Source organism: Poecile atricapillus, chromosome Z (genome assembly GCF_030490865.1).
Source record: "Poecile atricapillus isolate bPoeAtr1 chromosome Z, bPoeAtr1.hap1, whole genome shotgun sequence".
In the NCBI taxonomy this organism is placed as follows: domain Eukaryota; kingdom Metazoa; phylum Chordata; class Aves; order Passeriformes; family Paridae; genus Poecile; species Poecile atricapillus.
The window spans coordinates 100,960,177-100,977,131 of NC_081289.1; the positions used below are offsets into that span (position 1 = coordinate 100,960,177).

General features: G+C 42.5%; 1 protein-coding gene across 5 annotated transcripts in view; it reads right to left on the reverse strand.

Annotated features, from left to right (window-relative positions):
• Nucleotides 1-10,118: 10,118 nt before the first annotated feature.
• NRG1 (neuregulin 1) overlaps nucleotides 10,119-16,955 on the reverse strand; it is a 176,566-nt gene continuing 169,729 nt past the window's right edge. For all 5 annotated transcript variants that reach the window (XM_058827560.1, XM_058827557.1, XM_058827558.1 and 2 more), the window contains one exon: nucleotides 10,119-15,340. In XM_058827560.1, the coding sequence (XP_058683543.1) occupies nucleotides 14,689-15,340 (652 nt within the window). In that variant the 3' untranslated portion in view covers nucleotides 10,119-14,688. The remainder of the gene's footprint in view (nucleotides 15,341-16,955) is intronic.

Below are 16,955 nucleotides of genomic sequence, written 5' to 3' on the forward strand. Positions count from 1 at the left end.
CCTCCTTTTAGTATGTCCTTCCTATATGAGACTTTGCAGTAAACAGACCTTTGTCTGCTGCATTACTGGCTGGGTACTGAATCATTTGCATAATCCTTATGTGCGCTGTCTGCATTTCTGCAGTCAGGACAGTGCTGCTTGAGCAATACACCCAGGAAAACATACACTGTAGCTGGTAAATAGGTTAAATACTAGAGATGTAACAGATTCCTTTCTAAAGACCTTGATAATTTCAAAATTAATCATCTGACACTGTTCAAAGACTGGCCACCTCCCTGCATAAGACAGAATCAAGAAGCTACAGGGACTTCGTTGCAACTGAGACGATACCCTGGTTTTTCTTTTATTTTGCCCATAACTTCTGGAAACCATTTCCTACTGCATTCATGTAGCCTTCAGCACACTTAATCTGAAATTGACTTTGCCTGCCCTCTCACAGAGTTTTTAAATGCATGAATAGTACTGGATAGGATAGATCAGCATTAAAGCGAGACCAGCAATCTGATCAAATTTCTGGCTTACTTTCGTTGCCTACAGCAACACTGTCTACACATCCAGAAAATGACTTTCTAAGGGGCTGCACTTCAATGCACAGTTTGACTAAAAAAAAAAAAAATTAAAAAAAATTAATTAACCTTCTTGACTTTTACCTTGCTTAGGCTATTTCCCTCTTCCAGAAGTGTCTTTTATTTTTCTTCCAATTGCATGGTAACCAGAATGTAACTTAGCTCCCTCAGCTGAAGAAGAAACTATACAATACATTTCACCATGATTTAGGCCTTTTTGTATCCTTTTTCTAAGTGCAGTTTCACTTGAAAAACTCTTAGAAGTGCAATTATGTGTTTAAGATATGCTTTTAATGAAAAGGTGCAAGAGCTAGGGAAAAAGGGTCTTTCCTCTCCATTTTGTGCAAATTAAGGTAGGGAAGCAATAGATTATCAATGCTGTAGAGTAGCCTCCCCCAGCATGTGACCTTGTGTGGGACAAATTGTTGATGTTTTTAGTAATTACAGTTACAACAACTAGTATCAGATAAAAGTGCTGCTGGACCCCTTCTTGTGAGAAGGGGTACTCGTTCAGTAACTGTGGGGACACAGCTTGTTAATGGTGAAAACAACAGATATGGCCATGGGGCAAGTCTTATCACTGAAGAACTGTCTACCTTGGTCTATCTTCACCTTTCACAGTACCTGCCCTTGATTCAGCTTCCACAGTGCCTGTCCCCGAAGGTCTTGTTGCGGTGGACAACTCCTTTCCTTGTGGCTACCCTAAGAGGACTTCTTTGGCCATATATGCCAATTTGTTTTTCATCTGTGAGTAAATGTGGAGAGATGATGGTCTGTGAGAGCCTAGCTGAGGCTCTGGGCTGAGGCATGGCCCATCCCATAGGCCATGTCACAGAAGTGACATAAATGACAATGCCTAAGTGCAGCCTGATGATTACAAGGTGTGCTAATCTTTGCAAGAAGGCCACGGCACACCTCAAAAATCCCACTTTGCCAACTCCCAGAGTCCTGTAGGGCAGCAAGGAAATGTTACCTGGTCTGCAGCTTACCCCTCTGTGGGGACAAAATCACAGTCCTCCACAGCTGAAAAGTTGCATTGGCTGGGATAAAGTGTGGCAAGACAGGAACAGGGCTTTTCTCAGAAGATGATTTGGCTGCAGCCACCCTGGAGTTAAACTGAGATCTCAGAATAAAATTAGATGGGCAAAAGATCAAAAGGCAAAATGTTGTCTCCATCTGAGTGTCTTGTTCTCAGTGTGCTTTTGTTGTCCAAGGTCAAGGTGGAATTAGAACCAAAGTAATTAGGACAAGCATCAGACTGAAGATTAGGCTCAGCATTAGGTGGTGTTTTGGAAGATGAGTGTCTACTCAGAAGTGGCAAGGATGCAGAAATGCTCTAGTGAGCACCATTCAGATGTGACACAGGCCTGATGACTGGCGCAGTGCCTGGGAGTCATTAGTGGATAGCCATATAAACATGGTCCAGCCAATGAGTTAAGTCACTCTCCATTCCTAGAGTAATTGAGGGAAGGCTTCACTTTCTGGAAGCCTACTGCTATTAATTGCAGAAATCCATTGTAATTTTTTTCTGCGTGGAGGGTCTCAGTGCCAGGAGGGGAGCAGACCTATCCCTGCAGTGTGGCAGACTGCCTTGCTGACTGCTTTGTTTCACATTTATTTTCCTTCAGTCCTGGTCACACAGGGGTAACTACTGTCATGCTGTTTCTGGCCACTGTGCATAATTGTTTGCAATGGACAAGGAAACTGCTGCTTCCCCATCAGCAACCTTCTATCTAATGAAGCTCGATAATACAAAAGTCTCACATGTTTTATTCCTCCTTGTAGAATTTGCTCTTGATGTCCAGCAAATATGCTCCTGTTAACACAGAAGACAGGAGAGATGACTGCTGTGCACAGCTTCTCTATAGTTAGCTTTCTATGGAATAATCAAAGTGCTTGCCTGGTCCTGGGCACTGCTCTCTGGCTGCAACCTGTAGGTGTTAGGGGAACAAGGTCCATGTGTGGGCTCAAACCAGAGCAGCAAGTCCCAGCTATTCAGCCCAGTGGCCTGTGGTGCTGTCCCTAACAAGGGTGGGGCATTCCTAAGTGTTAGAGCTTTGCTGAATTTTTGCTCTCTCTCATCAGCAAGATATTTATATCACTTCTTTTCAGTTATGTTTTCTGAACTGTTTCTGCCTTTTTTCCCCAAAGGTCCCAAGTACTCACTGCTGGTCAGCTTCTTGCCCTACTTCACATGGAGATATCTAAGGAGAATTACTAGGCAGTCAATAGAAAATGGGAGCAGCAGAGAGATGATCTTTGCTTCTCTGTCTTTGAAGCTGGTCATGGCCTATTTCACATGCACTCTACAAAGTCATCTTCTGAGGACCAGACATCATGGAACAAGACCAAACTGTATTACTGAGCACTCCAAGCAGCTTTGTTTTCTCTCAGCCACCAGCAGAAATATTTTCCTCTCCCTTTCTATTAATGGCACCAGGGTCAGATAGATTTCTTTTCTGGGGTAATTTCAAGTACTGGAACATTGCATGGGATTGGTATTTCATACTTCAAACAAGCCATTTGCAGCTGTAAGTTCCTGCAAATTAGCTGAGAGAGAACCTGAAAGTATCATAACAAACTTCAGCTATAGCAAGGTTATACATAGCACAGTGACATTATCACTGTCACTTATTAATAGAATTAGCAATCTTATTTTTAATCCCAGGCATTGAATTAGTGACTACTATTAGCAAAACAGTTATTCACAAGCTGCCAAACATTTGCAGCTTTGTGAATGAAGGCAGGGAATATACATTATCTTTTGAGAAGCTTCAGCGTGCTCATCTGCACAACAAAACTTTGGTGATAGTGAGGCTAATCAGCACATGCAAATCAGGGCTGCAATCCTGTAGAAGGTTTTATGCTCTGGGCAAATTATTACTCTTCAAAGACCAAGAAAAGCAGCTAAGTTTCTCCTGGGAAGGGCAGGGGTGAAGACTCCATGCATTTAACCCAGTTCTTTACATTTCTATTTTAAAAGTGAATAACTTTTTCTTTTTTTTCTTTTCTTTTTTTTTTTTTTTTTTTTTTAATTTAGGGATGAACAAAAGCATTAATAATTCATAGGTAGGATTCTTTTTCCCCAACTACTTGAGCGATTTTTCACTTTCCCTCTTCTGGAATCTGACCTCAGGCATTTCGCTTGTTCCAGTGAGGAAAAAGCTGTTCTAGAGAGGCAGAATTCAGCATATGGGCTTGGGTCAAATATCTTGGTGAGAGAGATGGTGTGTAATTTACTAGCTCGAGTACAAGAATGAGAGCTCAGACCACTACGCTTAGCCATAGAGATATTTCAGCAATTCCTAGAAATGTCATCTGTTGAGCACAAGTCTAGGTAAGTAGCCTTGTGGCCAATGCATGCTTACCTCTCTGCTATCAGTGCTATTTTGCTATCAGCAATAAAGGGGATATCCTGTCCCCTCAGAGGGATACCAGCTTGCAGATTCTAGGGGACTCTTACAGAGAGATCAGACCTTTGGAGTTGCTAAGGAGTCTTCTGTGAGAGTTGGATGAGTGCAGTTATGTGCTTTAAGCAAAATGAACATCTTGCATGGGCAGTGGATAGTATCCTGCAAGTTCTTGCTACATAGGTGCAATGTTTATCTATAGGTGAATGGGACAGCTGTTTACAAAACTGCAGTCACTGGACACTCCTGTCAGTGCTCAGATATACAAGGGTGAGGTTCCATCTTGGTAGTGGGTGAGACCATCTGCTGTTGAGTGCTTTTTGTGCCCCCAGGCTTTGAAGGATGCTAACCCAGCCTGCAGACTGCAGGTTTCCATTGCATTTCATCATCTCAGTTCCCACCCACCACCCCTCCAAGAAATCAGGGAAAACATTTGCTCTTTGGTGCAAGAGATTGTTCAGCTTCTAACTCACCGGATGCCTCTGTTCTGAAGTAATTCTCACTACCATAGCTGTCATAGCAGAGTATTGACACAGTGTCTGGTTTCAGGCCAACACACAGAAAGTCAAGCTGTGCATTTGTTTCCTTCCCTGGGCTGGAAGGAGCACTGCTGATATCCTGAGTGTCTCAGCTTGCTTCAGGGCGAAAGCTCTGGCTAGGCGTCTTCTAGCCAAGGGCTTCCCTGCCAGTGTGGGAGCACTTAACACCCCTAAAAGCAAGTTGCAGCCAAGAATGGCTGACCTTTGGAACCTCCACACACGCCAAGGGCTTGATGCACTACAATGCGCTCAGCTGCCTGTTTAGAGCAGTACTCTGAAGTACTTTTGGAACTCTCAGGGCATCCAAGTCTTTGGGTGACAGACTGCAAGGGGGCTTGAGCCTCTGCTTTGAAATTCAGCATCATCAGTTTCCACAGTCAGGATGGTCCATTTCCCATCATCACCTCAGTCTGAGATGAAGGGTATCTTGCCCAGTGTATGTGACAAAGCTAAATATGGACTGTTTGGCAAAGCTGTTTATCTTTTACTTCTGAGACAGAACCTCATAGTATCAGCTTTGTTCTTCCTCACCACCCTCCCAAGCTCTTTTAATTTTTAAAAATACATGTGGAAATTAGGTGGGAAAGAGACAAAATCAGCTCTTTTAGCTCCTGAACCAAAAATCTTTTCAAAGAGCAGCCTGGAAGTACGTGCTGACATTGATGATGGGATCCTGGTGAAATACCAAAGAAGGAGCAGAAAGCATGCTGTTCCCCTGGAGCTGAAGACCTACTGCAATCACCTCGGGACCAAGCTGAGGACTGTGTCTGCTGCTGAGCCAGTACAGCTCTTGTCGGTCAAAAGAAGTCGTAAGACAGAAAGTGAAGTTTACTAATAATACCATGGTTATCACATCTGAAGCCCTAAAATGACAATTTTAACTAATCATGAGAGGCAAAGAAATAATTAGAAAAGCTCTGGACTGTTCTGGACAGCAAAATAAAGAGCTGCGTGTAGAATCACTGTGATGATAATCCTGTTACCTGGACTTTATGTTACCTGGACTTTATGTTACCTGGCCTTCAAATTTGTTACCTCAGTAATCGGATCTTGTAACAGGCCATGTAAGTTTTATTTGAAGGAAGCTGGCACTTGGAAATGAAAGTAATAGGGTTACTGTGTAAGAGTTCTTTTCTGTTATTCCATTGATATGACCCAGAAAGTGTGATTTGGTACCATGACAACTGAGACATTGATTATAAAACAGACACAAGATCACTGTAGTCTGCCAGTTCTTATTTGGAGTTTTATTACTTTCAGCTTTATTTCATAGTCATTAACCATCAGATAAATACTGTATGTTTTAGTTGGCTATGATAAGATGGTGTGTGCAGATGGCTAAGTTGACTGAATTACAGGACACTTTTAATTATTAAAATGGTTAATGCATCACTAGACTGGTATTATTCTGTTTTCTGGAGCTTTGATTAGGGGATAATTTTAAACAGGATGCTAAATTTCAGGTTCCTGGATTTATACTGTGGTATTCAGCTAAGTGGCCTTTATTTCCTAACTGGCCTTTAGTTTTTGAATTACTTCTTTCACAGCACTATAGTTCCCTTGGCTTTTTCTGGAAAAGCTGCTGGAGGCACAGGTCTTCTCACATATATTGAGCAGATTACTGTCCATTTTTGTGGAGGATCTGAATCACCTCACACTCAGCTCTGGGGCCTTTAGGGTGAGAAAGGGGAGCTCAAGATGGGAACATCCTGAGAACCAGAACATGGGACAATAATTGCTCTTTTGAGATTGTTTCTCTTTGCCACATATAGAAGGCCCACGACCCACCACTTGGGAATCTTTAGGGTCTCTTTTTTCTGTTTGGGATTGAATTCATTGTTCTAGGGTTATTTGATTGAAATGAGAGGCACATGGCCACCCTTTGCCCTAGCTGAAGTCCCCTTAATCTTCCACCTTGCCAGTCCCTTCTCAGCTGTGGGCCCTGTGAAAGGATCCTCTGCAATCTGTGACCCAGCCTCTCCAGCTGGGGAAGAAAGAGGTGTTCCCTTTCCATATCTTCACAGCTGTACAGGACGAATGCCATCCTCAATTTTTTCCTCTCTGAGGTGAAAAACTGTTTTCTCTGGGATGCAGGCAGTTTTGCAGCTGCTGAATGGCCTTTTTATGACATTTTTTCTTTTCCTGTCACTGAGCATGCACTGAACATCAGGAAATCATTAGAGAAAATTGAGAGACTGTATGTGTGTGTGTACACATAGAGAATGCATAACCCAACTGATGCAGTAATGTGCAGGGTAAGTTAAAATACCTCCCACACAATATCAGGCTTCTGAAGCATGGCTCCAAGTAGACCATTACCAGAGTAATGACTTAATCAGTTGTTAACAATCGCTGTACTCCCTACCAACTGATGTGCATATAACCTTGCAAAGACTCCCTTGACACCTCCTCTGTTGCTGTCATCAAATAAGCTGGCCTTATTTCAGGTGTTTTCTATGCACTGCTGCCAGAGGCTCCTCTCTAGTTCCTAAAGGCATTACATCCAGTGCAGGGAACTCCTGCTATCCCCAAGGGGGGAAAACCTAAGCGGAAACTTAGCAGCTGCCATTTATGTTAGAAATCCAGTTTCCAGCTAAAGTTGGTGCTTGACTACCTTCTGGAGTTAAAACCTTAGAGAGTAAGGTCTAACTTTCAAGGAAATTAATTCCATTCATGCTGAAGGCTTTGTCTCAGGTTTTGACAGACCCTACGATGCTTAGAAAGTACAGCACTCTAAATACCCTCCGGAATTTCCATATTGTGCCCAACCCCAGTGACACGGTAACCTTTGTAGACCTGCATGGGCCTGATCTTGTTCCACTTTTTCCTTTCTAGAAGATGTGGAACTGTCCTTCAGTCCTTGTCTTCATGTGTGGAAGTGGGGACACCAGGAGCATACCAGTGATTTATGACATTACTCCTGCCAGCCTTAGTCTGGAGACATGTGAAATAATTTTGCAATCAGTACAACTTTTCTAATGACAGTTACTCTGAAATGACTCCAGCAAAAGGTCACAGCATCAGGTAGAAAAGGCACTCTGGGATCAGAAATCCTTAAGGCTCCATTTCAGAAAACTCTAAGGAGGCTCAATTTTTTTTTAAAATTTTATTTATTTTATTTTTTTTTTACAGATAAAATGAGATTTAGGCCTGAAAGGGCCACTGTCAATGGTCTGTTATCACTAAAGAGGAGTTATCAGGCTCATAATCTATGCACAGTCTATGTTGCTTTGCTTCTCCTGTACAGGTTAATCACCACTGACTAGCTGAAACATCTCAAGGCATTTGAGATAGTTTTCTTCCCATCAGTTGTAACTGAGACAGAGAGAATTAACTTGGGGAATGCATTCTCCAAATAATGTGCTCATAACTGGGTGGAGTTGGCATGCTAAGAGCATACCCAGCTGTGGGCTGCAGAAATGAGAAGGGTTTGCTTGATTTTCCTGTAGCGTTCCCTGACGCCATCTGCTTCCAGACCTTGTGGAGAAGTGCAGAAGCTTGGCAGAGAAAGCTAATAGGATAAAGACAGCATGGACTGACAAACAACTTTTGCGAGGATATTTGGGACACATAAAGATGTGTTCCCTAAAGCCTCCTTGTCTGTATCAAATGTGTCATGAGGTCCTTAGTCCTGTTGACTCCGAGTGGTTCTTATGGTACTTAATTGCTTCAGAAATTGTCTGCCTCTACTCCCGTGCATGAAAGGACAGTGGAGATGCCTGATGTCTGTCTTCTCCAAGCAGTCCATTTCAACAGCCTGCAATGGAAGGACCATCCTTTTCTCCATTGTAGCACATAATGTGCTAGCCAAAATGGCCTGGCTGTAAGGTGACAAGGCCCTACAAGACATTCATGAGGCAAATAGCCTAATCATCCAGACTTGCAGCCACATGAAATAGAAAAACAGGGAAGTTGTCTGAGGGAAACTAGATCAGACTGAAATACCAGGCCTTTACGCTCTGGGCTGAGAGCCAGGGAAGAGGGAGGATGACAGAAAACCCTTGCCAGTCATTCCCTCCCTCCCTCCCTCCCTCCCTCCCTCCCTCCCTCCCTCCCTCCCTCCCTCCCTCCCTCCCTCCCTCCCTCCCTCCCTCCCTCCCTCCCTCCCTCCCTCCCTCCCTCCCTCCCTCCCTCCCTCCCTCCCTCCCTCCCTCCCTCCCTCCCTCCCTCCCTCCCTCCCTCCCTCCCTCCCTCCCTCCCTCCCTCCCTCCCTCCCTCCCTCCCTCCCTCCCTCCCTCCCTCCCTCCCTCCCTCCCTCCCATCTGGAGAAACAGAATCTCTGTTTCTCCATTCCTCTATTCTTCCATCCCTTCATTCTTCTATCTTTCAATTTTTCCATCCATTCTTGGTTTGGCATCTCATTCTGCACCAATAGGTAGGCCTGGGAGCACTAGCCCTGGGAACAAATGGATGTGAAACACATCCAAAACATCTTTATTGCATTCCTCTCTCCTCTGCTCATGCCTAGCTTTCCTCCTCTTGTTTAATGCTCATTAACAGCAAATGACTTGACATACTTTTATCATGTAAGCACAGCCAGATCAGATATCTGCCCTCCTCTCCAAGTGTGGCAGATAGTTGGAGAAGGTAAGAGCAGCAGTAGGATACACAATATTTCCAATTTATACAATCTCCACATGTTTTCAGTTCAGTTATTTCCCACATCTCATGAAGTTTTCATGGATTTACTAATCCTTATTGGATTAATACCTAAGATCTGGCCCCCACCATGGGGTGGTTTCCAAAACATGGAAAGATTTACAATCCACAGTCTCTTGCAGCAAGTAATTCTCCAAGTTCCCTACCCCTTACATGAAGAGCTACATCTTTCTGGGAATATGGTGCCCGGTAGTTTGGATTGATAACTCAGTTTCTTTTATTGAAAGAGGTACTAAACATCCAGTCCTTTCTTACCTTCTGCAAGATAAATATGTTTCAACAGACCTTTAATATCTTCTCTCTGCTGTCCTTTCTTCTATCTATTTCTTTCTATTTATTCTATCAGAATAATGATATTCAGCCTACCCAGTGCTCCCCAGACCTCATGGCATCCAGATTCACCCGAGTTGCCCTTAAACCCTTTCCCACTATACTATTTCTATCCTGAGACAAGAAGACCAGGACCACTCATTGTATTTACAACCTGCACAAATCATGAATTTATATAGTGACATGGTGGTGCCATCTAAGAGTTCCTGGTATCTGATTTGCTTTATTGACTGTTGCTGAGCAGTGAGGTGACATTTTTGTAGAGCAGCCTCCCACAGTCCCAAGACCGTGTCATTTCTGCCCCCCCAACTCCTCCCCCTCCCCAAACCCCATCCATCTTAAGTAGTAATGGTCAGGGTAGAGCTAATAATTCTAACTTGAGAAACTAAAATTGTATGTAGGAGCAAGAGTGTCTGCCAGAGACCCCCACAGGGATGAGTCAGAAATCTCAAGGAACAGTGGTCCACAACAACAGAACAAGACCTTTACAACAATGTTTGGATACAGAAAGATGGTAGCTGGTGACCTGACACAGTCTGCTGAGCAGCTGGGCCAGGACCACACATAAACAATTTAATCCAGCACCTCTTTTACTGAAAATGAATAACAAAACCTTAATAAATCAACAATTACTTATTGCTGTATTTGGGGTAATAAATTCTTTAGTTTATCAGTAGCTTGTGGCTTCCATAGCATGTTCTTTGAACAGTTTGCCTTTCAGTTACATCCCCTTTCTCTCCTGAACAATAAATTAGCATTCATTTTTTTTAAAGGAAAAGAGGGGAAAAAGAGGATATATTACAATTTTTTCAAAGCAAAAGGAAAAATGCAACATCTTTTTGACATATATCTTAAAATAATGAGGATAACATTCTCTGTGTGTTAGATGCCTATGCATAAATAATAAAGGACGTTATGTTATTTACAGTGTTACATAATAAACTAAGAGCGTCTCATTTAACACAATATCCATAAAGACAGTAAATAATGAAAACATCCATGTATGTACAAGACATATTTACAATAGAATAGAGAATTACAAATGATGATAATTGGCCATGTTCTTTGTCTGCCCTTCTCTGCAGCATTTCATAGGTGCTTTTCTTGTTTCTTACTAGAAGTAAGTCCCAGGTGATGGTAAGTAGCCACACTCCAGGGCCAAGAAGTGCTCAACAGGCTAAGAGGTGTGTCCTTTGAGGAGACACCAGTTTGCTATCCTGGATACTCAGGAAACTGCTTGCAATGTGTGTGAGAGAAGCAGGGAGATGCAGCATTGTTGTTTTGGACTACTGGAAAGAAGGAGCTTCCCTTTCCTGTTCCCTGATAAAGGCAGTGATTGATCTCTTAAACCTGGGTGTGTTGGGGTGGCTCAAGTGAGGAAGGGAATAACTGGGCCAAAAGGCGGGAGTAGACTTTTCTCTGTTACATGAGAACTTCTATGGAGCTGTAATGATTTACACCCTGTAAATAGGCAGGCTGTACCAGGTTGTGCACAACATAATCTAGTCATACACTCTAGAAAGAAGCTTTTTATCTTGGAAAAATTCCTGCATATAAACACATACACAGGAAAAACTCATGGCTCAATCTAAATGACATGGAAATAAACCAGTACAATCTTAACTCTGCCACCACTGGAATATTTCTCCCCCTCTTCTAAATATGTTTCTTCTTGCCATGACTTTCAGCCAAAGAACTGGCAAGCATCACACAGTGATGGCTCAAGGGTGTTGGGACTGCCTAGCTCAAAGGTCTGGGTAATGAAGCAAATATCCCCAACAGGGGAGCTGGCCTTTTCCATAGGCACTTGCTGGCTCTGCTCCATGCTGCTTCAGCCTCCAGCCCCTTGGCCAGCAGGAACTGGCTGCAGCCTGCCAGCAGCACCTGTGGCCAGGTAGACTCACTAGCTTCTGTGTGTGGAACTGACTGATGTGAAACACCCTCACAGTGTGATAAACACAAGTGGGGGTCTGTGTCCTCCTCCCGCTTCTGTGCATGCCAAGCCAGGGCAATTCCCAAATTCATCATTGCATGAATTGTGCTGTAAGGCTGGGTTCTTCACAAAGATCTAAGGGCTTAGGCAGCCATATCCCCAATTGTATTTTCTTGTTCTTAGGTCCATGTCAAGTCTCCAGCCTAATTTCATGCTTGCCCTATAACACACTGTGCATGTTCCGAGGGGGAGGAATAGCAGGAACCGCACAGCAATGTGACTTTGAGGCACTGCAACAGAAGAGGTATGACATTTTTCCCTAGACCTATACTAAATAAATCTCACATGTACAGCTCCCAAATATGGAATTGCTCCTTCATTTTTTACTGTCCCCCCATAATAACAGTGTTAGTAGTCAAATAATCTACTCAATGTCAGCGGATGTTCCCTTTCCATCCTGATTAGTCTGTCTGGGCTATTATAGATACTTCAATGAGAGGCCTTGTGGTTGACGTATACTGGAGGAATTTACAAAAACCTGTGTTATAATCTCTATTCTGCCACTAAGATGGGTGACTTTGGGGCAAATCTCTTTTTTCTCTGCCATACTTTTTATGTTTTATCTGTCCTGCAAGGCCTTTGCAGTGTCAGAGGCCTTCCTGAAAGGACAGATGTTCAAGTGCCCACAGAAACTCAACAATGAAAATCCTTTGGAAACTTGTTGCCTTCAATAGGAAAGCCCAACTGGCCCTTTGTATTTCTGAGTTGCAGAGTTACTGGAGAGATGGAGAGTTCTGCTGCATGGGATTGCAGATAAAAAGGCATGACTAAAGGGATGAAAATGAGAGTATGATGTCTAGAATTTGTAGAGAGCTTTTGTTTCAGTCTGCAAAGGCAAAGTGTGTTCAAGTACATGCCAGCTAAGGAAAAATGGCAAAGGGGACTTAAGTCCAGACAACACGTATTTGCCATCTCCCATTGATTTCTCAAATAAGCAGTGCCATTTCAGCCACCACATAGCCCAACGCTGTGCTAGTTTCCTAGCCTTTCGTCCACTAACATCCTAGTGGACAACTTTTCTTTCCTATACTAAGGTTTTTTTGTTCATTTTCTGCTGAATCTGGTGTTCAGGTAGACTCACCTGTGTTCTTACTAATGTGATATGGTTATTTATATAGTGAGGAACTCACTGATTCTTGTCATCCTGGCAAAGAGCTTTTTTTGCTATACTTTGCTTTCAGGTCTCAAATCAATAGGACAACTTGTTCAGCAAAACTCTAAGGCACATGCTTAACTTTTTGCATGTGCTGGAGGTGTCAATGAGAGTCTAGCACATGCTGAAGGTAACTTTTGCTAGGATTAGCATAAGCATATGCTTGAACAATTTACTGAGTTGGGACTTTCGTTCCTCAGGTTTGCATCTCACGAATTTTCCTTGATGTATTTCTCTTCATTTAACTAGGACCAGAATGTGGCCCAAAGGATGAGTGTAGTTTGGCTGAAATTCTTTTTCTCTTGACAGGGCTCTTATTTAGAGCTCAGTAATACCTGTAAAACATATGTTCTCATTTTCAGAATCCCCAGAGTCTAGGAAAAACATTTGTTTTCCACATCAATCCTGAGTCAATGCTGTGCCAACTGAACACACAACAAAAAATCAAAAGTATAGAAGAGGCAGAGTGACCCTGACTAAACTGATAGGAATTCAGTGCAAAAGAGGCCATTTGCTTCTGTCTGGATGGATGCATCTGCTCCAGCACTGACAGCATCTTTGTTCATTACCAGTCAGTGACTTCAAGGCTGCCACCGGCTATATAAACACTGGTACCAAATAGTCACACATGGGCTGTAACCCACATGGTGTGCTTGCCTTCATAAATGGGCTCTGCATCAGTCTTGCCTCTCTCAACCCAAGTAACGGAGTCTATAAAGTTGAATGGAAATAAGCTCCATACATCTGCTTTGTTCTTCCTATGTGCCTATACTTTTTAACCATCCAGCAAATCAAATTCTCCTCTGAAAGGCCTTTCTGTGTCCAAGAGAAAGCCTTACTCCAACAACAATTCTAACAAGGTATTGCCAAAAGCTTGTCAGGATTCTTTCTGAGGAAGAGAAAAAGGGGAAGAAAATTGAGGGGAAACAATAGAATAAATCATGTACTGGAAATCAACATTATAGAAATAGAGGTGAAAACTGATTGCACTTTTATTAGTGGCATTTGTTTTCCAGCTAGATCTCTTCCTTGCTTGATTACAGATATCTATTATATTTGCCCCATTAACATAAACTAATATAAATGTTTTCTTTTTTTTTTTTTCCTTTTTTTTTTTTTTTTCTTTTTTGTTTAGATAGAGTATTGGGTTCAAAGCCTCAGCTAACTTAAACCCATTTCCTAAGGGATAACTAGAACAATTAATATCTGGAAAATAATGAAATGGCAGCTCCTAGTGATTACAAGCTGACCTCTGATTAATAATATATTTGGTTTAAAATCACAGTATTACTTTCTTTCTATAAGTAACATTATTTAATGCAGGTTGGCTTTTTTTTTTTTTTTTGTCTGTTTGTATGTTTTTTGTTATCCTGCTGTAATTAATAGTAGCATGCTGTTGGATCTACTATTATCCCAGTGCTCAATGAAGCAAACCTTTTGGCTGGCAGAGAGCAGACAAAACTCATCTCATATACGGAAAGCAAATAAAAGTTCTCATATAAGAAACATATTTTTTTTAGCTTTTTTAATCTTTTTTGATTTTTTTTTTCTTTCTGACTCTGTGTGTGTGTGTATATGTGTGTTTTTCTGGCAGAGTAGGGTGGGAGTGCCATTACAGGGCTTTCTGATTTGGAGACTCTACAGCAAGCGACCAGAGGGACTTCTGCAATTCTTGCAAATCATACATCCAGTCATTATAATGCAGTGCACAAAAAAGCTAGGACAACTGAGGGCTAAAAGGTTTCGCAAAATACTATGGGATAGCCATCATTGTAACTGTACAAAACTTGCTCTCAACTTAACATAACATAAAGGCACCATTGATATCTTTCCCCATTTTTGAAATACTGTAAAAAATTGCTACATATGGCACATAACACATTTGTACATACGTATATTTAATTTATAAAAGTTTTTTTTTTCCTCTCCTGTTTTCTATCAGCGGAATTGCTAAAATAAAATAAATCGTTTAATTTAAAGGTGGAATACTTCATTATATAAAATAAAGTTTTACATGTGAATCTATGTGTTTTATGTTTTATACAGCAATAGGGTCTTGGTTAGCTATCACACTGGACAACCTTGCTTGCAACTCTTCTGGTGTGGAGAAGCGATTTGCTGGGTTAGTCCTGGTTTCAGGCAGCCGGAAGGCAGTGGCTGGCTCCAGACTGGTTGCCCCGGGGTTCGGTATGCTCAGGAATGGTGTATCCTCGCCTATTCTTTCATCTTCGGTTTCGGTCTCAGAGCTGCTGCTCTCAGAGCTTGTGTCAGAGTCCACTTCCATCCTGCTGGAAATGTGGCTATTGGGCTTTGTTCTTTTGACCCTCCGGCTGTTGGTGAGTTTCTTTGGAGGCTCCTGTGCTGGTTCGTACTCCTGCGTGGTCTCATACTCCTCATCCTCCACGATCCGCAGAGGACTTGGTGGCAGGCTGTTGCTCTCATGGGTGGCATTGTGGTGAAAGGAGTTGAATTGCTGAAGGTGGTGGTCATACTTCTCATGCAGCTGCAGCGGAGTCACCAGGAGCAGGGGTCTCTCCTCTTCTATGAAGGGACTCACTGCCACTGAAGGGATGGAGACGGTCAAGCTGGAAGCCGGTGGTGACATTGTGGAGGGGCGGGACTTGGGAGAAGTTGGAGTGTGAAAATCAACGGGTGACATGCGAGCTGGTGTGGTCATAGCTGAGACATACCTGAAGAAAAGAGATGGGGAAAGGTTGCGAGCACAGGAGCAGTAGTGACCTGTGAACACAGCAGCTCATGTAGACTGGGAGAGAAATGGCAGGGATCCCTTAAAATCCCCAGCATCCTTACAGAGGGCTACTAAGGAACCTTTCCTGTTCCTATTAATCCTATAAACTGCTGACTTCTGGGACTCTGGGCAAAAACATTTGAAAGCAGGAGGAGTGTAGCAAAACTCCCAGATCCCAGCCATAGAGATGCTGTAAATTTTTTGCCAGAATAACTTTCTGGAATGAATCCAGGAATGGGATTCAGAGACAGACAGGCTGCCAGAAACAAAATGCATTTGCAAGTATTTTCTCAAAAGGAAAACAGCTGCTGCACTTCTGGAAGGATTTGACCAGAATCTGGGGTACATGCAAACAGACAGGGGGAAAGAAAGGAAGGGAACTGAAGGACAGTCCTCTTGGGGCTTCACCCTCTTCTGGCAACCAAACTGTCTCGGCTAGGGAGGAAAGTAATGTTTTGATAAAATCTAGAGCCAGATTCTGCTAATTTTAATCACCAAGGGTAGTCAGAGAAGTATTTGTAGCACCATCCCAGCAGCTTTGTCCTGCTCCATTCCTTGGGTGCTAGTTACCCTGGCTGGTAGATCTATCTGCAAAGAAGCAGAGAGTATCACTTGTCCTCATATGGGAACAAATGCTGAAAGACAGGATTGTCTGGCCTAGTGCCCATGATTTCTCTGCAAAATTTGTCCCTGTTCCTGTGGGAAGGGTAGTGGTCAGAAGTGATTTCTGAAAATGAAGCTCAGGTGCCATTACAGGGTTTGTCCCAAAGAAACAGAAAAAAAACCATGAAGCTCTCAACTAGTTTTAATCAGTAGACATGCTATGAGGTCATGTGGATTCATGCCAGGTGAGGATCTGCCTAAAACCACTTGATCAAAAGCACGGTGCCCAGCATGACACTTTGCATGGGTCTGGCTTTACTTTTATTCTTATTCTAAATTCACCTGCCTGAATTTCATCTGTGTCTAAAGTTAAAATAATTCTAAGCTTCATCACAGGCCCATTGAGAAAAGCTATATGGCTATGATTGATGTAAAACTGTTTAGTTTTCCACTAATGGCTTATTTACCTGAGCCTAAAATTATCAAAATAATCCTGAATCCAGCTTTCTTTTCCAATCTATGACTCAGTTGCATATATTACACTTGATAAAAATGGAGTTATGGGAAAAAGGAGAAAATGGGACAGATTCTGGATAGACATGCAGTAGCATAAATTGATTTCACTAGAGGTGCATTGATTGCACATTGATTTACATGAACTGAGGAGCAAGAGAAACCTGGAGTTATGCATGGGAATTAATCAAGTTGGTTGAGTAAAGGGCAATGAATAGGTCTGTGCATTGGATGAATTAAGTAATTTTTCCTCCTCCCATGAGTGAGCTTTTAATCCCTTTCACATTTTTAATAGGCACTGTCTGAAAAACCAAGGCCTTTCTACTTTCCCAGCTGGTACACTGTCAGATAAACGTCTTTATGACACACTGGATTTTAGCTAAACTGGTTCTGTTAACGCACAGTTAAATGTGTTCAGTGTACTGTGCAGGCTTCCAGCA